Genomic DNA, 25141 nt, shown 5'->3' with positions numbered 1-25141 from the left:
TCAAATTTTTAGTTAAAGAAATTAATGTTCAATAAAATAGATAAAAAGAGATTAATTTTGTTCAGATTATGGAATATTCAATTTGAATAATTACATTTTCAGATTAAAAATACAATTTTCAAACAATACGAAAGAAGAAAAAATACATTTCTTAATAAATTAATGAATTTTCAACTAAAATTATGAATCTTTGACTGGAATATTAAATTAATAAACCAAAAAGGTGAACTTTCAACTAAACTGATAAAAAAGAGTTGTATTTTCTTACTGTATTCTATTAATTATAATTTAAGCGAGAAAACAAGAAAAAGGGTAAGTTTCTTAGAAATAAAAAAAGAGGAAATATTTTAAAAAATGGAAAACGACAATAATAGGAGAAAGAGTTTAAGATCTGCATTTATATTGTTATTTTGAAATTGAATTTTCCTTCAATTTTAGAAAAAAAAATTGTCGAGCTTACCTTATACTTTTTAACAACTTGAAAAATTTGTTGAGTTTGTGAGCCGAGTCCAGAATTGGAATCGTCTTTTGAATCTCCATTTTCCAGCTTCGGTATTTTTACCCTAATGTTAGGAAGTTCATTCTTCTTATTTAGAACAAAAACTGAAGTATCATCGTGCATGATAATAACGTTTTCATTTCTAGGATCGAAGATAATATTCGTAATCGGAAAGGGTCGCGACAACCAATTTTGGGGCAGGCAATTTTGAAGGTTTTTCGAAAATTCCGTGTACTTTCGGGTTGGAATGTTGTATTCAATAATCTGCAAAACACCAACAAAAATAGTGATTATATTAGTGAGTTATTTATGTGACTTGAAGAAACTTTTTCAAATCGAGGACCATTTCTTGGAAAGCAACGAAGGATGATGACGTGAATGGAATAATTAATAGCGACATGGCAAGAATTATTAAGATCGTTAGGATGCGTTTTGAAAATTGAAATAACAATATTCATGAATTTTCGCTACAAGAAATAGAATTCAGATTGACATATTGAAAATATTTTATTTTTATTTATTTATTTTAAATTCAAAAAACGAGACAATTAATCAATTCAATCAATTCTCACAGAAAATGGGAAATAGGGTGTTTTTTTTTACAAAGATAAGGGTATAAAATCTTAACAATAAAATTAATGGAGATATCATGTTCGATTCAGTATGCATTTTCAAACAAAATAAATTATTTTTTAACCAAATAGTTAAATTTTCAACTAAAAAGATCCACTCTTAAGCAAAAATAGAATAGTTTAATTGGCAGATGAAAAATTAATTTAAAAAAAGTTAGGTTTTTAAGTTAAAAAGGCGAATTTTTTAGAAAACAGTTGACTCTTAACCCCGAAAATGTAAATTTTCAAAAAAAAAAGTTAATTTTAACCAAAAAAAAAATGAATTTAGAATTAAACAGTTGAATTTTCAACAATAAGAACTAATTTCCAACCAAAAAGATCCATTCTTAAGCAAAAATTGAATAGTTTAATTTGCATATGAAAAATTAATTTTTAACAAAAAAAAAAAGAATCTTGAACAAAATAATTAGATTTTTCAAACAACGAGAAAAATTCTCAACTATATTGATAAATCTTTAACAACCTTTTTTTTTAAATAAAGTAGTTGAAGTTGCAATCAAATAGCTGAAATTTCAAGCAAAAAATACTCATTTTGAAGAAAATTAGTTCAGTTTTTAAGTTAAAAGGGCAAATGTTTTAGAAAACAGTTGACTCTTAACCCCGAAAATGTAGATTTTCAATAAAAAAGTTATATTTTAACAAAGAAAAATGAAATCACAACCAAACGGTTGAATTATCAACAATAAAAACTAATTTCCAACCAAATAGTTGAATTTTCAACAGAAAAATTAATTTTCAACAATAAAAATTAATTTTCAACCCTAACAACTAAATAGTTGAAATTTTAAGCAAAAAATACAATTTCCCAACGAAATAGTTGAAAATTTAACCCAAAAAAATTAATGTTTTAGAAGACAGTTGAATTTTCAACAAAAAAGTTCATTTTTAACTCGAAAAGATAAATTTTGAATCAAATAGTGGAATTTGCAACAACAAAAAATTAAGCAAATGATCCATTTTTCAAATAAAAAAGTTTAACCAGAATGTGTTGAATTTTCAACCAAAGACTGAAATTTTCAAGCCAAAAAAGTAATTATTAAGAATATAGTTGAACTTTCAACAAAAAGTTTATTTTCGAACAAGAAACATTCATTTTTATAAAAATAATTGAATTTTCTTTAAAAAATATGAACTTCCACCTAAAAAGATCTATTTTTAAAGAAGAATTAAATATTTTAATTTTCAATTGAAAAAATAAATTTTCAAACAAAAAACATTATCTCCAACAACATAATTACATTTTTCAACCAAAGAGAAAAATATAGAACTAAATTGATGAATCTTCAACGAAAACTAAATTTTGGACAAAGTAGTTCCACTTGTATCTAAATAGTTGAATTTTCAATCAAAGAAGATGAATTTTCAACAAAAAAGTTCATTTTTAACGAGGAAAAATACATTTTTTAATCGAATACTTGAATTTTCAACAATAAAAACGAGTTTTCAACCAAATAGATGAATTTTCAACCGCAAAATTAATTTTCAACACTGAGAGCCTGAAATTTCAAGCGAAAGAGAAAAATTCCAACAAATTAGTTGAATTTTTAACCCAAAAAGATAAATATTTTAGAAGATAGTTAAATTTTCAACAAAAAAGTGGATTTTCAACCAAGAAAAATGAATAGTTCAATTTTCAACAATAAAAAATAATTTTCAACACTGACAACTAAATAGTTGAAATTTCAAGCATAAGACATTTTTTCAACAAAATAGTTAAACTTTTAACCCACAAAAATTAATGCTTTAGAAGACTCTTGAACTTTCAACAAAAAAGTTCATTTTTAACCCAGAAAGACAAATTTTGAATCAAATAGTAAAATTTACAACAACAAAAAATTAACCAAATGTTTCATTTTTCAACCAAATAGTGACATTTTAAAGCCAAAAGAGTATTTTTGTAGAAAACCGTAGAAATTCCAAGAAAAAACTTCTTTTTTAAACAAGAAAGATTAATTTTGATCAAAATAGATGAATTTTCGACAAAAAAGATGAACTTTCATCTAAAAAGATAAATTTTCAAATAAGAATTGAATAATTCATTTTTTAGTTGAAAAAAATTTTTTAAATAATAACCTCCAACAAAATAATTACATTTTTCAACCAAAGAGAAGAACTTATAACTAAATTGATAAATCTTCAACAAAAAATAAATTTTTGACCAAGTAGTTCACCTTGTATCCAAATATTTGAATTTTCAACCAAAGAAGATGAATTTTCAAAAAATAAAGTTAATTTTTAACCAGGAAAGATACATTTTCAATCAAACAGTGAAATTTGCAACAATAAAAAATTAATTCTGAATAAAACACTAGCATTTAAAGACAAACAATAGTTGAAATTCTAAGCTAAAGAAATGAATTTTCCAAAAAATAATTGAACTTTAAAAAAATTTGATTGTCCACTAAATTTTCGAATTTTCAAATAAGAGATAAATACATATAATAATATAATATATATTAAAATAAATACATGTAATAATATATAAAAAACAACCAAAGAGATCAATTTTCAAGCCAAGAATCAATTTTTTATGAGGTAATTGAATTTTTAATTTAAAACAATTTCAACCAATCACTTGAACTTTCAAAACAAAGAAAAGACGAATTTTTTCGAAGACCGTTGAATTTTCAACAACAAAAATTCATTAAATAAAAATTGATTTAACACGAAAATTAATTTTTAAACAAATACTTGGATTTTCCAGCAAAAAGACGCATTTTGAAAAAAAGTTGAAATTATAACAAAATATTCGAAGTTTCAACAAAACAATTAATTTTTAATCAAGAAATATGATATATTCCAACCAAATAGTTACAATTTCAACAAACAAAAACATCATTTTTAACCTCGATTTTAACCAACCTGTTGCATTTCAAGTAAAATAATTGAATTTTCTAGACACAAAAAAAGGTTTTTTAAAAATCCAGTTGAATTTTCAACCACAAAAGAAGAATTTTCAATCAAATATTTAAATTTAGAAATATAATAATTTTCAACTGAATTTACGAACAAATATTTAAACTTTAAAGCAAAAGAAACACATTCCCAGAAAAATAGTTGAATTTTTAACTAAATAGTTGAATTTTCAATCAAAACCGGTTGCATTTGAAATAAAACTGTTGATTTTTTAACAAAATAATTAAATTTTCAACCGAATCGTAGAATTTTTAAACAAAGGAGATTAATTCTTAACAAAAACTATAATACTAGACTTCCCCACTAAACTAAATTAACTTTGAACGAAAAAAGTTGGATTTTCTTATTTTGTCCTATTAATTAAGTTCGCATTTAACCGAAAAAAAAGTGTCGTGAAACAGGAGAAAAAGAGGGATTCTCTAGAAAAAGAGAAAAATAGGGGAAAGAGTGTAAAATCTGTAATGTTCCCTCTAATAGCGTGTTAAGCTTCAATATTTTTTAATGGCCAAACACGATAAATAAAGAAAATTTAATCCAATCGTCGAGTCGCTAAAGCGTGATGGTTTTATAGTTTTTAATTCATCGTCTAAAGACATAATCTAGATGGTAGGATTATGATAGCAATTTGGCGGAGGTCTGCTTCAGGGTGAAATTGTACCGAGATAGATATTATGAATCTTTATCGCCGATCTCATCAGGCTGATGTATCTTTTTTACGACACAGCGTATTTCGCAAAATGAATTACACCGCGACGTGTCTTGCGAAAAAAAAGTTTTATTCTTATTAGAAAAAACTTTGCACTCTCTTCTAATAAAAACTGACTGCAAGTTTACTTCAGATAATCAAGGAATCTTTCTATATAATTATTAAGAAATTGTCAACCAAATATAGGAATTTTTAACTAGAAAGAAAAAAACTTTTAACCAAGTAATTCAATTTGCAACCAAGCAGATTCATTTTCGACCAGAAAATACGAATTTTTAGACAAATCGTTAAATTATCAACTAATAAAAAAATATAAATTAGCATTAAAAAATGGAATAGAACCAAAAATGGATTGATTTTTTTGTTCTTTTCTGTTTGAAAATTCAACTAATTTGTTAAAAATGTCATTCTTTTTTTGAAGGTTCAACAAGTTATTTTAAAAGATATCCTTTTCGTTTTAAAACTAAACTGTTTGTCTGAAAATGCGTTTTTTTTTGGATTAACAGTTCCACTATTTTAGTAGAAAATTTAGCTAATTGGTTGAAAATTAAGTTTCCATAATTTCCATAATTTTGGTTGAAAATTATCTTTTTTATTTAAAAAATCAACTAAAATCAACAAATTGTTTACAAAACAGTTGAATTTTCAATCCGAAAATATAATTTCTCAAACAAAATTTCATTTTCTACCACAAAGTTAAAGTTTCATTAAAATAGTTTACTTTTTAACCAGATAGTTGCATTTTCAACCACAAATTTGAATTTTAAATAAAAAATATAATTTTCAACTAAAAATAAATTCATCTCTTTTAGTGGAAATTTAATCTTTTTTGGTTGAAAATGCACATGTTTGGTTTAATATTTAAATTTAAAAAATGCAAATCAAAAGATTAATTTCCTACAAAAAAAAGAAGTTTAAAAAAATACATCAATTTTCATCAAAAAAAAAAATTAATTTTCAACCGAAAATGGACAAATTAAATTTCTGGTTGAAAAAATTAATTTGCAAACAACAAACATGAATTATTTACAAATTCCATAATTTTTCAACCGAATAGTTAAACTTTCAGATAAAAAAAGATAAATTTTCTAAAAACTATCTTTTATCAAAAATTGTGAACTTCAAACGCTTTTAATTTTTAATTGTTAAAGTCATCACGAATGCACTTTGAATTCCTTTACATTTAAAATATATAGGCTTTAAAATAAAATATAAAATTAAGAATTTTTAAGTCAAAAATATTTGAATCACGCATTGTGAATTGAATAATATCATAATTGAAAAGGATATCAATTCAACTAATTATATTAAAATTCTTTTGATTTAAATATACGTTAAAAAATTAGTTTTTACGGCCAATGACATTTAAAAAAAAAGAACACTAAATCTAAAAATTGTTCCATTCAAAGTAATAAAAACTGACCTGCAAATGAAAGCTAGCTTTTCAACTGAACAATTTTAAATTAAATGCTTTAATCAATTGTAGATTTCAAAGATTCAGCAAATTCTTCAAATGCTTCGAAATTATATTTCAAAATCTTGAAACATCCCCATGTTGTATTGCATTTTTTCAAATTATTATTTTTCCAATAATACCAAATTAAAAAAATTTCTTAAAATCTTCCACATTTATTTTTGACAATTTTGTAAATTTATACATAAAAATTTAACAATTTGACTTACAAATTAATTTTGGTTGAATCGAACAATTAAAATTGTAACGTTCAAAGTTTAATTTTGAATATTTAATTTATAATTACTGATTTTAAATAAACAGTCAGATATTTTTAAACATTAAGTAACTATTTTTTTTCTTAACTGAAAAATTTCAAATTGCATGGTTTAAAAATGGAATATTAAAGAGTAAAATTAGATTTGAAATTTAATAAAAGTCTTTAATTGTAAATATATAATTTTTACGTTATTTTGAAATTAAAAATAGTTTATAAAGTTTATATAGGCGTTCACATTTGTTTAACTGATCAGACTTTCCAATTGAAAAAGTTTAATTTTTAACGTTAAAATCTGCAAGTTCTAAAATTGTGAACTGATACCGAATCGTCTTGTACAATTAATTATTATTTACTTTTTAAATCTTAAAGTACAATTCAATTTTTTTTTAAATTATTAATTAATTTATATTTACATCTGATCAAATAAAAATGTTATTTCTAATAGAAAAAAATCGATTTTAAACATTTTTGACTGCTTAAGACCTTAACACTGCATTTTAAATTTCTTTATAATATACTGTACGCAGGGTGGCCGTTTTAATCGAAAGAAAAAATTTCGGCGTTTTCTCGATTCATAAACATTTTTCACGATCAATGAAATTTAAAAAATCGAACTCTACTCTAAACATTTTTCCATTTAAAGTAATAAACAACAATTTAAAGCATTTAAAGTAACACTCTTGAATTTCAAACTTTTAAAATTGAAGTTTAAAAGTTTTTCACTTTTATAAATTATAGAGTTCAAAGATTCAGATTAAGTTCCAAAAATATAAACCCACGTTAACATTTTCAATAGTCTACATTAAATAATTGAACAATGAACTTTAAAAATTTTCAAAATTATATTATTTTAAGTAATTTTAAACTAGGCACATTGAAAATTGGAAAATAATTTTTTTAACTTAACAGTTCTTAAATTATTCTTATTTTAAATACTCTAGGCATCCTTTAAAAGCCTTAAAATTTTATTTCAAAATCTTAAGAAATCTAGAAGTGGTTATAAATTTTTCCAAATTCAAAATAATTTTGAAATTTTTTCTATAACTTTTAGAAAATCCTGCAAATTAAAAAAAATCAATTTGAATTTATAAATAGCAATAGAACACTTATTATTTGTAAAAATATTAGAGTAATTTTAAGAGATATTTAGAAGTTTTAAAAAGATTCGAATTAAATTTAGAACTTGAAATAATTTCAAATACTTACAGCCGAATTTAAAATAAAATGTAGATTTTTGCAGATTTCAAACAAAAATTTAGAACATTTTTTAAGAATTGTGAAAGAGTTCAAAAGAATAAAAAAAATTCTTAAGATTCTCAGGAAAATTGAAAATGATTTTTCACTTTGAAAAATTATTGTAACGGTAAATTTGAAAAGATTTTAAGGATTTTGGTTTAATTTGCAGGATTTTCAAAAATTGCCGGAAAATTACGATTAATTTTAAAATATATTCAAGTTTTTTATTAATTTTCAATCTCTTCAAAACCTCTAAATATCTCTTAAAATTACTCAAATTTTTCTATCAATAATAAGTGTTCAATTTTTATTTAAGCGTCAAAATTTAACAATTTCACTTATAAATTAAACACTTTTTAAATAGAACAATTAAAATTGTCACGCTAAAAGTTTAAAAGTTCTTCGAAAATCTAAAAATTCAAAGCTTTCTATGTAAAAAAATTCAATTTCAAATTGTTCTCTTTTAAATATTTGGTTTCAATTTACTCGGTTTAAATTAACAGTGAAATATTGCTAAATATGAAATACTTACTCTTTTTCTAGATTAAGAAATTTCAAATTAAATGGGATAAAAATTAAATAATTTAGACTCGCAATATTTTTAATTTAATAAAAACCTTTAATTATGACTATATTATTATGGATTGATTTTTAAGTTGAAAATAGTAAAACGCACATTTAAATTTTTTAATGGCTAAAAAAATTAATAGAAATAATATATTAATAAATTTATTTATTTAATTTAATATAAAAAATAATATGAAGGAAGACCTGAAACTCTGAATTAAAAATATATTATTGATAAATCATGAAAAATTTTATTTAAAAATAAAATTATCGGTTTCTTGGCTTCATAAAATTCGCGGTTTTTCGGTCCAGTTGCCACCCTGGAATTGGGCATTTCAAACTGAATTCCAGGTTTTCCAGGTGTTTAAGGTCGCAGCTATTCAATTGATGGTTGAAAATTCATTTTTTTTTTAGTTGAAAAATCACATTATTTGATTAAAAAATGCGTGACAAATATAATATATATTATTGTATATTATTTATATAGCCAAATTTTGTCGGTACACACACTTCGTTTGAAATATTTGAAATCATTTCAAGTTCTAAATTTAATTTAAATATTTTTAAAACTTCTGAATATCTCTTAAAATTACTCTAATTTTTTTATACAAATAATAAGTGTTCTATTGTTATTTATAAATTCAAATTGTAAGGATTTTTGTTCAATTTGCAGGATTTTTAAAAGTTGTAAAAGAATTAAATTCATTTAAAAATATATTTAAAAATTATGAAAAAAATTTCTGAAATTATTTTTAATTTGAAAAAATTTAAAACCACTTTTTGATTTCTCAAGATTTTGAAATAAAATTTTAAAGCTTTTCAAGGATGCTTGAACTTTTCAAAATAAAACTAATTTAACTTCTAATTTAAGAACTGTTAATTTAAAAAAAAAATTATTTTTCAATTTTTAGTATATCGAGCCTAAAATTACTTAAAATAATATATTCTGAACATTTTCAAGTTCATTGTTTAATTCTTTAATTCAGAGTATTGACAATGTTAACGTAGATTTAAATTTTTTGTTCTTTCCCGGTTTGCAAAATATTTTTCACGGTCAATGAAATTAAAAAAATGGAATTCTAAAGCTAAAAAATTTTCCACTTTAAGTAATAAAAAGTGAGCTGCAAATGAAAGCACTCAAAGTAGAACTCTTAAATTTTGAACTTTTAAAATTAAAATTTAAGTTTTTAATTTAAAAATGTTGTATTCAAATTCGCAATAATTTACGCGTATAAAATTAAAGGTACTAACATTTTTCAATAAATAAAAATATATAAATCCGCGCTATCATTTTCAATTTTCTAAATTAAACAATCAATCAATGAACTTTAAATTGTTCAAAATTATATAATTTTAAGAATTTTTAAGCTAGCAACATTAAATATTGAAACATTGTAAAATTTTTAACGGAACACTTCTTAAATTAGAAATTTAATTATTTTCTTTTTACATAGTTTAAACATCCATGAAAAACTTCAAAATTTTATTTCAAAATCTTGAGAAATCTAAAAGTTTTTTTAAATTTGTTTTAAATTAAAAATTATTTTGGAAACTTTTTCAGAACTTCTAAACATCTGTCAAAATTAATTGAATTTTTTCTACAATTTTAAGAAAATTCTGCAAATTTTAGAAAATTTCTTTACAATTTGGATGTATAAATAACAATTGAACATTTATTATTTGTAGACGAAATTTGAGTAATTTTAAGAGATATGTAGAAGTTTTGAAAAGATTCAAACTTAATGTAAAACTTGAAATGAAAGCCTAATATTAAACAAAATATATTTTTTCGCAGATTTTAAACAAAAAAATTAGATTCTTTTCAAGAATTGTGAAAGGCTTCAAAAGCATACATTTTCTTAAGATTCCTAGGAAAATTAAAAATAACTTTTCATTTTGAAAAATTATTTTAAGAGAATATTTAAAAAGTTTTTCAAAGATTTAAACAAAACTTTCAAAAAATATTCTAGAAGATTTTAAGAAAGCTTTCTAAAATTTGCATGATGATTTTTTATTTTTTAAAACTCCTAAATATCTCTTAAAATTACTAAATTTTTTCTACAAATGTGCATTTGTAAATTATACATCAAAATTTGAAAATTTCACTTACAAATTAAACATTTTTTAAAGGCTCTTCGAAATTTTAACGATTCCAGGTTTTCAATATCAAACAATTCAGTTCAAGATTCTTTACTTTTAAATATTTGATTTAGATTTACTTGTCTTAAAGAAAAATGTAAATATTACTAAGTATTCAATAATTAATTTTTTTTTAATAAAAAATTTCAAATTGAATTGGTTGAAAATTGAATATTTTAGACAGAAACAATATTTGAAATATATTAAAATTCTTTAATCAAGAATATATTATTATGAAGTTATTTTTAAGTTGAAAATAGTTAACAAACTTTCAGTCTGATTTAAAAATTGTTTTGTCAAATCGTTTTTGTTCAATTTTTATTATTGAAAGTACAGATAAATTTTAAAAAATTATTTATTTATTAAATAAAAATTTTTTTATCCAAAATTTTCGACATCAAATGCTTTTATTTTTTATTTGTTCAAGTCTTTAAAAAAGCATTTAAAAATTCTTTAAATTAAAAATATAAGCTTAAATATAAAAATTTTAAATAAAAAATGTTTACTGTAAAAATTCTTTGAATTACATATTGTAAGCTAAATAATAGCATAATTGAAAACCATAAAAATTCAAAGAATCATTTAAAAACTTTTGAAATCGAACGTGCACATTTTTCTTTTTCTACAAATTGGTAAAATTACCGACCAATAAAAAATTCACTGTCATTTCCCAGTTTCCTGGTCCAGCGGCCACCCTGCATTTGTGTAACTGATAAGACTTTCAAATTGAAACAGTTTAATTTTTAACGTTAAAATCTGGACATTCTAGAATTGTGAACTGATACCGAATCGCCTTGTACAATCAAATATTATTAACTTTTTAAATCTTAAAGTACAATATAATTTTTAAAAATCATTCATAGATTTATATTCACAGATGTTAAACTAAAAATGTTTTTTTGAAATCAAAAATTTTCGAATTTAAACATTTTTTAATTTTTAATTGCTCAAGTCATTAAAACTGCATTTTAAATTTCTTTAAATTGAAATGTACGTTAAAAAATTATAAATCTAAAATGAAAAAATTTTGAAGTAAAAGGTGTTCGAATTACGCATGCTAAACTGAATGACATCATAATTGAAAAAGATCATAATTAAACTAGTTATTTAAAAAAAGGTTGAAATCCAAGCTATAAGGATTTTTTTTCCTAAAAAACTGTACATTTCCTGGTAAAAAAAATTAATTATTTCGCGGTTTCATAAAATTCTCGGCTTCCCGGTCCAGTTGCCACCCTCGAATTAAGCATTTTAAACTGAATAATATCATAATTGAAAAAAGATGAAAATTAAACTAATTATTAAAAGAAAAATTCCCCGTCAAAAAATAAATTCACAGTCATTTCCCACTTTCTCCGGGCCCAGCGGCCACCCAGAAAGAATGTAAGGAGATTTCCAGGTTTTCAAAGTTTAAAAAAAAAATGCAATTAGAATACCAGGTTTTCCAGGTGTTTGAGGTCGCAGCTGTTCCATTGATGGTTGAAAATTAATCTTTTTCGATTGAAAATTCACATTATTTCGTTAAAAAATGAATGGAAAATATAAATTAATTTCTTACCTTATGATCGGAATAGACAACGACTAAATTCAGCGTCTCCTCCTGAACAGCCATGGCAGTAGCCGGACAACTATATTTCGGCAACGACCAGGGTTTCCTCGACTCCATCGTCAAATCTCCATCCACATGATAAACAACAATCCGACTCTCGCTATCCGACAAAATTAAATACCTCCCATCTGGAGAAAAACAGACCAGTCCAACACGACAAATAGACTCGCTATTCGTCTCAAAACTCCCGAAAAGCCTCAACCGATTCTTCCTCTCAATCTCATAAAAAGTCACCGTATTCCCCTGCCCGCCATTGTTTATCGTCACAAGTCGCTTCGAGTCCGGACTGAAAAATATCTTCTGCACCCTCGTTAACGGAATATCCGTGTCATTCCTACGCAGACTCGCATTTCCCTCGACGACGTCAAAATTAAACACCCTGAGATGACTCTCGGTCGAGTAGACAATGATTTTCGATGTCTTGTTAACCGCACAAGTGACAATATTCTCCTCATCTTTCGTCTGGAGTGTCAGAAGTTTCACCGGTTCCTCCTTGAGCTGATGCAAACTCCCAATCGGCAGAGAATCCTGCGAACTCTCCCCGAGTCGCCAAAGCTCGAGGAAATTGCTATACCTCAGGAGAATGCATCGCGATTTTTTGCAAACACTGACACAAGGTGGTTGCAATAAAGGCGGATATTTTACGAGAAATTTCGGTGGATAACTCGACTGTGCCAAGTAGCCATCAACTCCGGCTGAATAGAGCTTTCCGTTAGCCTCGACCAAAGCCCGAACATCATGAACATGAAGTCTCCTCTCTGTGCCACGCACCCACTGGATTCTGCCCTTGGAGATGACTTTCGAGAAGATACGAATCACAGGATCAACGCCTGCACAATAAAACATACTCTTGTCATCCGACATCGTGATGGCTTGAATATCAGCTGTGTGGCTCTCATAGGTTTCTATCAAGATGCCCATATTCGGATCCCAGATGCAAATTGCTCCCCGAGAATCCCCGGAAATTATTGTATTCTCTTCAGTGACTTCGAGACACCAAACTATCGTTTCTTTCTTCGCCTCCTTCCTGGAGGTGGTCATCCGATGGACTGCGTGGCCGGTCAGGGTGTTCCAAATGCGGACAGTGTCCGAGGAACCACTGAAAATCATGTCACCAGTGTTGTCCCATTTGAGGCAGAGAATTCGGCCCTTCTGTTTATCGAAAATTCGCTCGTAGAGGAGGGAGTCTGAGGTGATGAAGAAGGTATTGATGTAGCCGTCTTCAGTTCCAACCGCGAGACGCGTTTTCGTCCGATTTACGTCCATACACCAGGCTGCTCCTCCCGTCACGCCTATTTCCGATTTTTGACTTAATTTTGTCAAGTCATACTCTACTATCATTGCTCGAAGACCCGTGGAGAAGAGGCGAGATCCTATCCAGAGGATCGCTTCTAGCGATGTGTCTGAACGACCTGGTATTGTGCAGAGGATGAAGGGTGCATTCTCCACGTTCCATATTTCTAGGGTGTTGTCCTCTCTAGAAGAAAAGACATAATTATCGACTAAAAAGAAACGAATTTTCAGCCAAAGAAATTAATTTTTAATCGCAGTGATGAATTTTCAAACAAAAATATAAATTGTTCACCAAGTAGTAGAATTTCCAACCCAAAAGATCAATTTTCTACAAAAAAAATAGAATGTGAAGAATTCCTGAAAATGAAACCAAGAATCTAACGACCAAATTTGGACAAAGAAAAATACAAAAGAAATAAAAAAAAAGAGAAGGAAAGGGATTTGGTTGGTTGCCTTCTCATTTTTCTTTCCTCTTTTTTATTTCTGGCCAAAAGGAGAGAAAATTTTTTTTTATCTTTTAGAAGGAAGAAGTTTTTTCTCTTTTTCGGATTGCAATGGGAACATTTTCTGGTATTTGTCCAAATTTGGTCGTTAAATTCTTGGTTTAATTTTCAGGAGTTCTTCACATTTACTTGATTATTTAACGTTAAATAGGATTTTAAATTTGATATTAATCTCATTTAAATACCTGAAATTCGATAAAAAAAAGAATAGAATACTTATAAATTTCAACAACAAAAAAATATTTATATTTTCAAACAAAGTGGTGAGCTTTGATCTAAAATTGTAAATCTTTAACTGGAATAGTGGAATTTTAAACAAGAAAAATAAATTTTCAACTAAAATGATCAATCTTTTACTAGAATAATTGAATTTTTGAACAAAAGGGTGAATTTTCAACCAAGAATAAACAAATTTCACCAAATAGTGGAATTTTCAACCCAAAAGATGAATTATCTACCAAAAAAAAATAGAATAAAATAGTTACATTTCCTTCAAAACAGAAGAAAATAATTAAATTTTGAGAAAGAAGTTTTTTAACTAAAATGAACACTCATCAAGAAAATAAATCAAGTTGGAACAAATGGTGGAATACTGTAAAACGGTTAAACTTTCAGTTGAAAAAAATATAGCTTTAATTATTTCGAACGGATTTTAAGAAAAATAGTTTAATTTTCTACTGGAATAGTTAAACTTTTAGTTTAAACAATTTCGTTTTCAAGAAAATAGTTACCTTTTCAATTAAAATGCTGACTCTTCAAAAGAGATACTTTGAAATAATATGATAAACATTTAACTGGGTTACTTGAATTTTTAACCGGAAAAAATCATTTTTAAACAAATATGTGGATTTTCAACGAAATAGTCCAACAAAAAACGAATTTTTAAAGAAGTATCTTTTTTTCAACCAAAGAAATGAATTTTTTTAAAACAAGAATACTTCAACTTTCTTCAAAACAGAACATTTGTATGCATAAAGCGGAATAGTTAAATTTTCAGGAAAAAAAAATTTAACTAAGAAATATAAATTTTTATCAGAACAGATCAATTTTCCACAAAAAATGTAACAGACACATTTTCAATTTAAAAAATTAATTCTAAATAAGAAAAAACTCATTTTCAACCATAAAGTTCAATTTTCAACCAATAAGAAGAATTTTCTACCTAATTTTTGACAAAGTGCAGGAATTTTCAACCAAATATTTGAATTTTTAAAGGAATTTGAATCCAAATATTTTAATTTTTAACTGAAGATACATTTTTAACCAAACATGTACAAGTTAAATTTTCAGTTAAAACAATTAATTTTCAACTATAAAACATAATTTTTAACTAAATAATTAAATTTTGAACAAAAAGAAACATTTTTCAACTAAAATGATGAATCATGAACCGAAAAAAATCAATGTTGAACAAAGTACTCCCATTTTCAACTAAGTAGTTAAATTTTCAACCAAAGAAGATACATTTTTAACAAAAACTTGATATTTCACACAAAAAGGATTTTACTTTTTAACCGAAAATAGTTAAGTTCAAAAAAAAAGAATTTGCAACAAAGTAGTTATATTATTTTCTAGAAAACATTTAAGTTTTCCACTAAAAAAATATCCATTTTTTACCAAAAGTAGAAAGTTAAACTTTCAATTCAAAAAATTAATTTTTACCCAAAAAAGCGAATTTTCACAAATCAGTTTAATTTTGAAACAAGAAGATTAATTTACAAATAAAAATATTAATTTTCTACCAAAAAATACATTTTTCAACAAAATACATGAATTTTTAATTAAAGAAGACAAATTTTCAACGGAAAATAAAATAGTAACATTTTTAGTTTAAAACTGGGATTTTAAACCAAAAATAAGAATTTCCAACTAAAACAATGAATCTTTAACTGAAATAGTTGAATTTTCAAACGATAAAAAAATCCATTTTTGCTAAAAAAGATAAATTTTCAGTAAAAAAAATTAATTTTCAACAAATAATAAACAAATTTTCAAATAAAAAATTAAATATTCAGCAAGAAAATGTCGTTCCATCCAAAGAAAAAATAATTTTTTAATTAAATAGCTCATATTTCAACCATATAAATAAATTTTTAATTAATCTTCTTTATTTGAAGATTCAATTATTTTGTTGAAATTTGACCTTCTTTGTAAAAAACATCGTTGAATATCGTAAATTCAAATTTTTTTAGGTTAAAAATTAAAGATTAAAAAAGATTAAAAATTATTCTATTAGCCATTTGTTTCAAAAATTCCATTGTTTTGTTGGGAAAATCTTCTATTTGGATTGAAAATTTATCTTTTTTGGTAGAAAATGTTTTTTCTTTTATTAAACAAATTTCTTTCTTTTATTGAAAAAAATTCATCTTTTTGAACTAAAAATGCAACTGTCTGGTTAAAAATTGATCTCTTTCGGTTGAAAAATAACTTTTTTGTTAAAAATTCCCTTTTTTTTTGAAAATTAAACTGCTTTCTAAAAAAAATTGTATTTCCGGCCCGAAAAATGAATGTTTTGAAAGAAAATTTAACTATTTGGTCGAAAATTGATGTATTTTTAAATTCGTATTTTTTGTAAGATAATCACTTTTTTGGTTAAAATTGCAATTGTTTTGTTGAAAATTTATCTTTTTAAACTAAAAATTCAACTCCTTCGTTCAAATTTGAACTACTTTCATAACAGTTCTTTTTTTTTGGTTAAACATTTTTTATTTTAGTTGAAACTATCGTTTTTTGGGTCAAAAGAATTCTTTAAAATGAAAATTTAACTATTTTGTGGAAAGTTCATATATTAAGAAGAAAATGTATGGCATTTGTTGAAAATTCGTATTGATTGGTAGAAATTGCATCTATTTTGATACAAATTTATGTAATTTGTTGAAATTCGTCATTATCTGGTAGATATTAAACTATTTGGTTCAAAACTTTTGTATTTTGCCCGAAATTCGTCTGTTTTAACAAAACATAAATATTCTTAGTTAAAAATTAAACTATTTGGTACAAAATATATGTATTTGGTTTACAATTTATATTTTTTGGTTGAAAATTCAACTATTTTGTTGACAATGCAAACTATCTGAAAACTGAGGTTAAATTAATCGAAGCAAAACAATCAAAGCATTTTAAAAAAACATTGCTAACTATATAGCATGTATAATACTTAATTACAAATCAAAATATCAATTTGTAGGGAATTTCGGCAAATCAAGGGAAAATTCAGTATTGATAACCATAATAACTAACCTCGAAAGAGCCAACTTTTTAGTTTCCTGCTCGTAACATAAACATGTTACTGCTTTCGGTTCTAGATTATAAAATCTAACGTTGTGAATTCTACAAGTGGACATTATTAAAACTAAACTGTTAAAATCATTTGAAATATATATCAAAATCACAAAAATCACTGTATTGCGTCCGAAACATAACCACAACGCACGTGGTGGTTTGAGTTTCCAGCATCGCAACAGATTAGGTTAGTTTAGATGGCGCTGATGTTCGTACAGCGCGAAATCTTGAATGTCGTTCGTTCCTAAACAATATTTTTTAACAATAAATAAGTTAAAGAGAAATTTCAAAAGTTATGTCTCTTGAAAATGAAATCTATCAAAATTGTATGGTTTCCCCTTAAAAATAAAATATATAAAAGACTTTTTTCTGAAAATTACAAACGGAATCGAAAGTTAGGTTATGTTTGGGCCAAGTTTACAAAGTATTTTATTGGAATTGAAAACGATGCTTTTATTTTACTTTGGCGGTAAATAGTAAGAAAAACAGTGAGGAAAAACAACACAGGATGATTATTCCCATCAGAAGGTTAGTAATATAATTTTAATTTCAGTTATTGGAAAGCTTCAAATTTTCCCAATTTGGAGCAACTTGAGATCCTTTTTTTATAAAAGGAAAATTTATGTTTTCGAAGCTAAAAAAAGGAAATTTGCATATGTAAAAATTTTATATGTAAGCTTTTTACGTATTTATTTGGGAAAAACTGAAGTCCACTTTTTTCCCCTTAAAAACAGGCTAAAATGGCCCAGTTTGAGGGGTAATAACTCATGACCTATCACAGGTAGGATATTGTTCTTTTTTGTAATTACAGGAAATTGAGTCTAGTTTCACTCACCTGTGGAACACTTTTCCGTGCAGTAATTATTTGCAAAGATACACAGTGTTATTTGAAAGTTAGTGATTTTTCACTGAAAATAAAAAAAATTGGGAAAATACAATGTATTATAACTCGGAACCAATAGAAGTTAGCAGATTTTTTTCATACAAAATTTATTCAGAATTTTGTTTTCTTTCTTTTTTCTGTTGGGCATTTTGTTCTAAAATGCAATGGGAATTATCCGTCCACGCAAAAATAACTTTTAGAACTGTTAAAAAAAAAAATTTTTAGATTTCAAAATTCAAGAATTTTGAAGTAACTCTTCAAAATGTCAAAAATTTAATTTTTTAATCTTTGGAATTAAAGAAATTTAAATTTTTAAATTTTAGAAGTAAAAATTATGCGAGTTTTTAGTTTTACCATTTAAAATTCTGTAAATATAATGATTTCCTTTTTAAATTTCTTAAATCTGAGAGATTTGGATTTACAACTTTAATTTCGAGCCTGAAAATCATGAAAATTAAATGTTTTTATTTTAACATATTTAAAGTACAACTCTTCAAAACTGTAAATTTTGAAAATTAAAGGATGTTTATTTTTTTAAATTTAATTAAAAACCATGCAAATTTTAAGTTTTACACTTGAAAATTCTTTAATTTTAATTTTATTTTTTAGATTTCGATTAATTTCCTAATAAAGTAAAAAATGCTGTAATTTTTATCATTTTAATTCGACATTTTTTCACTTGGGTAGATTTGATAATTAATAACTCTCGAATTTTGATCTTTAAAATTATAAAATTACAGAATTTTTATTTATGCATCTTTAAAATTATTATTCCAAATTAATGAATCTTTAATTTTAGACCTTAAAAATTCAAGAATTACAAATTTTTTAATTTAAATTTTCAAATTCTGAATCTTAAAAATTTATTTATTAAAAAAAAACATTCAAAATTAGATAACTTTAAAATATAAATCTTGAAAATTGAATTTCTGCAATACTATATTTTCATGATTCGAGAATTTTCAGTTGCAGCTCTTCAAAATTGTAGGACGTTCAATTGCAAATTTTCAACATTTTAAACTTTTTTATTTTGAAAATTAAAAATTATGCTACATTTCAAGTTTTACAGTTGAAAATGCTGTAATTTTGACGATATATGTTCGACATTTTTTCATTTTTAATGATCAAGACCTGAAAACTGTATTTTTAATTGTCAATATTATTAAAATTTAAGATTTTTTATTTTTACATATTTAAGATTTAAGAGTTTCTAATTTTAAATCATTAAAATTTTTAATTTTGAAAAATAACAATTCAAAATTATTCTATTTTTAATACTTACAGTTAAATATTCTGTAAATTTCATTATCCACATTTGAAATTCCTTTAATTTGGAAGATTAAGAATTGAAAACTAAATTTTTGATATTCAAAATCATTAAAGTATAATAATTAAAACAATTAAAAACAATAAAAAATTATTCGAATTTTAAGTTTTGTAGTCGAAAATTATATAAATTGCATAATATACATTTGAATTTTATAAAATTCTTAATTTTCAAAATTGAACTATTCCAAAAAAACAGTCATAATTGAAGAATTTTCCTTTGTCAATCTTCCAAATTGAACTACATATTCCAAAAACGTTCAAATTTACATCATTTTAATCGATATTATCTGAAATTATTGAATCGTCAATTTTTAACCCTAATAATTCAAGAATTTTAAATTTCGAATAGTTTAAATTGAAAATATTCAAAATTGAACTATTCCAAAGAAAAAAAAATTTCGAAATTAAATACATCGAAATTTAATAAGCCTTTGATGTTGAAAATTTTGGATAAAAAACATTTTTATTTAATAAATTAATAACTTTTTAAAATATATCTGTACTTTAACTATCAAAGGGTGAACAAAAACGATTTGACAAAAAGATTTTAAATCAGTTAAAAATTTAAGAATTTTCAGATTTTAACGTTAAAACTTAAACGGTTTCAATTTGAAAGTCTTAGCCACTAACCAAATGTGAACGCAACACTGAAAGTTTAAAAACTATTTTCAACTTAAAAATAACTTCATAATAATATATTCTTAATTAAAGGATTTTATTAAATTTAAAATATTGTTTCAGTCTAAAATATTCCATTTTTAACCCATTCAATTTGAAATTTTTAATTAAAAAAAATAATTAATTATTGAATATTTAGCAATATTTGAATTTTTATTTAAGAAAAGTAAATTGAAACCACATATTCAAAAGTAAAGAATCTTTAACTGAATTCTTTGACATAGAAAGCCTGGAATCGTTAAAATTTCGAAGGGCCTTTAAACTTTGAACGTTACAATTTTAAGTGTTGTATTTGAAAAATGCTTAATTTGTAAGTGAAATTTTTAATTTTTGATGTATGATTTACAAATAAACATTTGTAGGAAAAATTTGAGTAATTTTAAGAGACATTTAGGAGTTCTAAAAAGATAAAAAATTATCCTGCAAATTTTAGAAAGTTTTCTTAAAATCTTCTAGAATCTTTTTGAAGATTTTGTTTAAATCTTTGAAAAACTTTTTAAATATTCTCTTAAAATCATTTTTCAAAATGAAAATCTAATTTTAATTTTTCTATGAATCTTAAGAAAATGTTTTTATTCTTTTGAAGCCTTTCATAATTCTTGAAAATAATCTAATTTTTTTGTTTAAAATCTGCGAAAATCTACATTTTGTTTTACATTAGGCTATCATTTCAAGTTTTACATTAAGTTTGAATCTTTTCAAAACTTCTACAAATCTCTTAAAATTTCTCAAATTTCGCCTAAAAATAATAAATATTCAATTTTGATTTATACATCCAAATTGTGAAGAGATGTTCTAAAATTTGCAGAATTTTCTGAGAATTGTAGAAAAAAAATCAATTAATTTTGACAGATATTTAGAAGTTCTGAAAAAATTTCCAAAATAATTTTAATTTTAAAACAAATTTAAAACAACTTCTCAATTTCTTAAGTTTTGAAATAAAATTTTGAAGCTTTCCAAGGATATTTAAACTATTTAAAAATAAAATAATTGAATTTCTAATTTAAGAAGTGTTCAGTTAAAAAATTTTCAATTTTTCAATATTTAATGTTTCTAGCTTTAAATTCCTTAAAATTATATAATTTAAAAATTTTTTAAGTTCATTGATTGATTTTTTTATTTAGAGCATTGAAAATGATAACGTGTGTTTTTATTACCTCAAGTGGAAAAATTTTTACCGTTAGTGTTCCATTTTTTTAATTTCATTGACCATAAAAAATTTGTTCGAACCGGGAAAAAACCGGTAATTTATTTCGTCGATTAAAACGGCCACCCTGAATTTTCAATTCTATAATTTCAAAATACCAGAATTTTAATTGTAACTCTTCATAATGGTAGAACTTCGTATTATAAATTTTGACAAATTAAAGAATTTTTATTTTAGAAAATTCACAATTAGAAATTATTCCATTTTTAAGTTTTACAGTAGAAAATACTGTAAATTTTATTTTTACATTTATTAAATTGAAGAGTTTTTAATTCTTAATCTTCGAAATTTAATTTTTCCGAAAAAAAACATTAAAAAGTATAAACCGTTAAAATATAAATCCTGAAAACTAAGTAATTTGCAATTCTATATTTTTTAAATTCAAGAAATTTCAATTATAAATTTGATTGTAACTCTTGAAAATTGAAGCATTTTTAATTTTGAAAACTCACACGTCAAAAGTATGGAATTTTTAAGTTTTACAGTTGAAAATTCTATAAATTTCACGTTCTACATTTGAAATTTTTTGAGTTTGGAAGATTAAGAATTGAAAACTGAATTTTTTATTTTCAAAGTGATTCAAATTTAAGAATTTTTATTTACTTCTTTAAAATTGAAGATTTTTCAATGCGTAATATTCAAAGTTGAATTATTCCGTAAAAGAATATTAAAAAATACAAACCTTTAAAATATAAATCCTAAAAATTAAAGTAATTTGCAATGTTATATTTTTTTAAATTCAAGAAATTTTAATTTCCACCTCGATTGTGACTCTTGAAAATTAAAGCATTTTTAATTTTGAACTCAGAATTCAAAATTATTTAATTTTTAAGTTTTACAGTTAAATATTCAGTAAATTTCATGATCTACATTTTAAATTCCTTTAATTCGTAAGTTTAAGAATTGAAAACTACATTTTTGGTATTCAAATAAGTTTCTATTCTGATTCTGTGTTTTCAAAATTTAATCATTTTCATTTGCAACTTTTTAAAATGGTAAAAAATTGTATTATACATTTTGAAAAATGAAGACGAATTTTTTATTTTGTATGATTTAGGATCGAAAGCTCTTGAATTTTGATCTTCAAAATCATTCAAAATTAAACATTTTTATTTTTACATCTTTAAAATGGAAGAGTTTTTAAGTGTATATTATCAAAACTGAACTATATATTCAAAAAAAAAACGTTCAAAATTACATTGTTTTAATCCCTTAATATTCCAAGTTTATGAATCTTCAATTTTAAATCTCAAAAATTCAAGAATTTAACATTTCAAATCGTTAAAAGTTACACATTAAAACTTGTAAATCTTCAAAATTGAAATATAAAAAAAGTTCTAAATTGCATATCTTTAAAATAGAAATTTTGAAAATTAAATAATTTGCAATTCTATATTCTCAAAATTCAACAATTTTAATTATAACTGAAAAATGGTAGAACTTTGGATTATAAATATTCAAAATCGAACAATTTTTTAATTTTGAAAATATAAAATTACTGTTCAATAAATAAATAAATTAAAAATTATGCAAGTATTACATTTTGAAGATGGTGAGAAACATTATAGTACCCTGTTCAACATTTGAAACTCTTTTTGGTTTTAGTTTTACAGTTAAAGATTCTGTAATTTTGATAATTTATGTTCGATGATTTTGAATTAAAAAGTCTCGTATTTTGATCTTAAAAATCACTCAAATTCTCGAAATTTTATTTATACATATTTAAATTGAAGAATTTTGCATTGTAAATCTTCAAAATTCAGCTGTTCCAAAAAAGGTTCAAAATTACATCCCTTTGAAATATAAATCATGAAAATTGAATAAGTTGCAATTCTGTGTTTTCAAAATTCAAGATTTTTCAATTTTAACACTTAAAAATTGTGGAACTTTGAATTAAAAATTTAGATGATTGAAGAGTTTTTAATTTTCTAAATTAAAAATTAAAAATCATTCAAGTTTTAAGTTTAATAATTTAACATTTTTATAATTTAGGTAAATTGTAAATTTATTAAATTCTGAAGGTTTATAATTGAAAGCTTAAATTTTGATTTTTAAATTTTAAAAAAATTAAGAATCTTCATAATAAACAAATTTTTGAAGAAGTTTTCGATTTTGAACTATAAGTCTTACAAATTAAACAAGCTGGGAAATTTAAAATAATAAATATCTTAAAAATGAATTAGTATCAAAAATTAGTATTGTATATATTGTATATACTCGTATATATTATGTATCAGTATTGTAGATTTTGAAAAATTAAATAATTTTTATTTTAAAAAATTCACAATTAGAAATTATTCCATTTTTAAGTTTTACAGTTGAAAATAGTGTAAATTTTATTTTCACATTTGTTAAATTGAAGAATTTTCAATTCTTAATCTTCGAAATTTAATTTTTCCGAAAAAAAAAATTAAAAAGTATAAACCGTTAAAATATAAATCCTGAAAATTAAGTAATTTGCAATTTTATATTTTTTAAATTCAAGAAATTTCAATTGTAAATTTGATTGTAACTCTTGAAAATTGAAGCATTTTTTATTTTGAAAACTCACAAGTCAAAGTTTTACAGTTTAAAATTCTGTGAATTTCAAAAAAATTAATAATCTTCACAATAAACAAATTTTTAAAAAAGTTGAAGATTTTAAACTATAAGTCTTACAAATTAAACAAGCTGGGAAATGTAAGATAATAAATATCTTAAAAATGGATCAATATCAAAAATCTTATTACAGCATAAAATCCCAGATTACCTTATAAATAAAAATATTTTTTGCTTCTAATTCTAGCTGCGCTAAAATCTTATATTTAAATAAAAGTTAAAACACATTTTAATTGATTTAATATTATCATTATATCTCATTGTTTTCTTTAAATTCAAGCACATCATTTAATTTCATAATTAGGCAATCAAAATAAGAAACATATAAACGCGCTTTTTTTTTACTAGTTATGCAATAAACGTTAAATAATTAACAAAATTGCAGAGATGCGAATGGAGTGGCAGAATGGGCGATGATCGAACTTCACGGAGATTTGAAAGAATCGCCAGAATTCAAAACCAAAATACACATAGGAGATCTTTGTTACAATAAATCTGGCACTGCTACACTAATTATTGGAAATCACATTTTAAGTGGAAAAGAAACGTCCATGGACAAACCCATCGCAGTTTTGGAAAAGAAAATTCATAGCGAAAACTCTACTGATAATATTGATTGTGATACGGATTATACAGTAATTGCAATTATTAGAAAGAAGCTACTCTTCAAAGGAAGGCCAAAACCAATTACTGTTAATGTTCCAAAGTCAGTCAAATAATTCTTTTCAACTTTGCCTAGTTAATAAGGCAAAATAAATATTTTTTTTTACTTTTATATGATTGCATTTTTTATTTTCCTGGTATAAAAAATTTTTAAAAGTGGAGAAATCAGTAAATTTCATTATCTAAATTTGAAATTTCTTCAGTTTGAAAGATTAAGAATTGAAAACTGAATTTTTGATCTTCAAAATCATTGAAATTTTAGCATTTTTATTTTTACACATTTCAAATTGATGATTTTTTTATTGTTATTATTCAAAATTGTAAGAATTTTTAATTTTGAAAATTTAGAATGAAAAATTATGCACATTTTAAATTTTAAAGTGGAAAATTCTCTAAATTTCATGATCTGCATTCGAAAATTCTTTAATTTCCAAGTTTAAAAATTGAAAACTGAATTTTAATTTAAGTCAGAAAAATTAATGTTCAATCACACAGATACATTTTTAACTAAGACTATGAAATAGACAAATAAGATAATAAATACTTAAATGAAATAATTTAACCTTAGACAAAAAAAAGAATTTTCACCTGAAAAAGATCATTTTTCAGCCAGAAATTGAATAATTGGATTTTGAATTTAAAAAATAAATGTTCAAGCAAAGAAATGATTT

The 25141-nt window shown here is 23.8% G+C and overlaps 2 protein-coding genes across 3 annotated transcripts in view; one reads left to right on the top strand and one right to left on the bottom strand.

Annotated features, from left to right (window-relative positions):
- Positions 1–17260, bottom strand: part of LOC117174920 (U3 small nucleolar RNA-associated protein 4 homolog) — a 31540-nt gene extending 14280 nt beyond the window's left edge. For both annotated transcript variants that reach the window (XM_033364376.1, XM_033364377.1), the window contains exons 1-3: positions 17071–17260; positions 11984–13511; positions 461–763 (exon numbers count right to left, since the gene is read on the bottom strand). In XM_033364376.1, coding sequence (XP_033220267.1) covers positions 461–763; positions 11984–13511; positions 17071–17174 — 1935 coding nt within the window. In that variant the 5' untranslated portion in view covers positions 17175–17260. The remainder of the gene's footprint in view (positions 1–460; positions 764–11983; positions 13512–17070) is intronic.
- Positions 17261–17401: 141 nt separating this feature from the next.
- On the top strand, positions 17402–24585 carry LOC117174743 (chromosome transmission fidelity protein 8 homolog). The gene is made up of 2 exons (XM_033364081.1): positions 17402–17640; positions 24193–24585. The coding sequence occupies exons 1-2, from the start codon at positions 17621–17623 to the stop codon at positions 24524–24526; spliced, it is 354 nt and encodes a 117-aa protein (XP_033219972.1). The 5' UTR covers positions 17402–17620; the 3' UTR covers positions 24527–24585.
- Positions 24586–25141: the final 556 nt, after the last annotated feature.

This window comes from Belonocnema kinseyi, chromosome 6 (genome assembly GCF_010883055.1).
Source record: "Belonocnema kinseyi isolate 2016_QV_RU_SX_M_011 chromosome 6, B_treatae_v1, whole genome shotgun sequence".
Lineage (NCBI taxonomy): Eukaryota > Metazoa > Arthropoda > Insecta > Hymenoptera > Cynipidae > Belonocnema > Belonocnema kinseyi.
The sequence above is the reverse complement of the archived record's forward strand: the minus strand, read 5'-3'. Positions and strand labels throughout refer to the sequence as shown.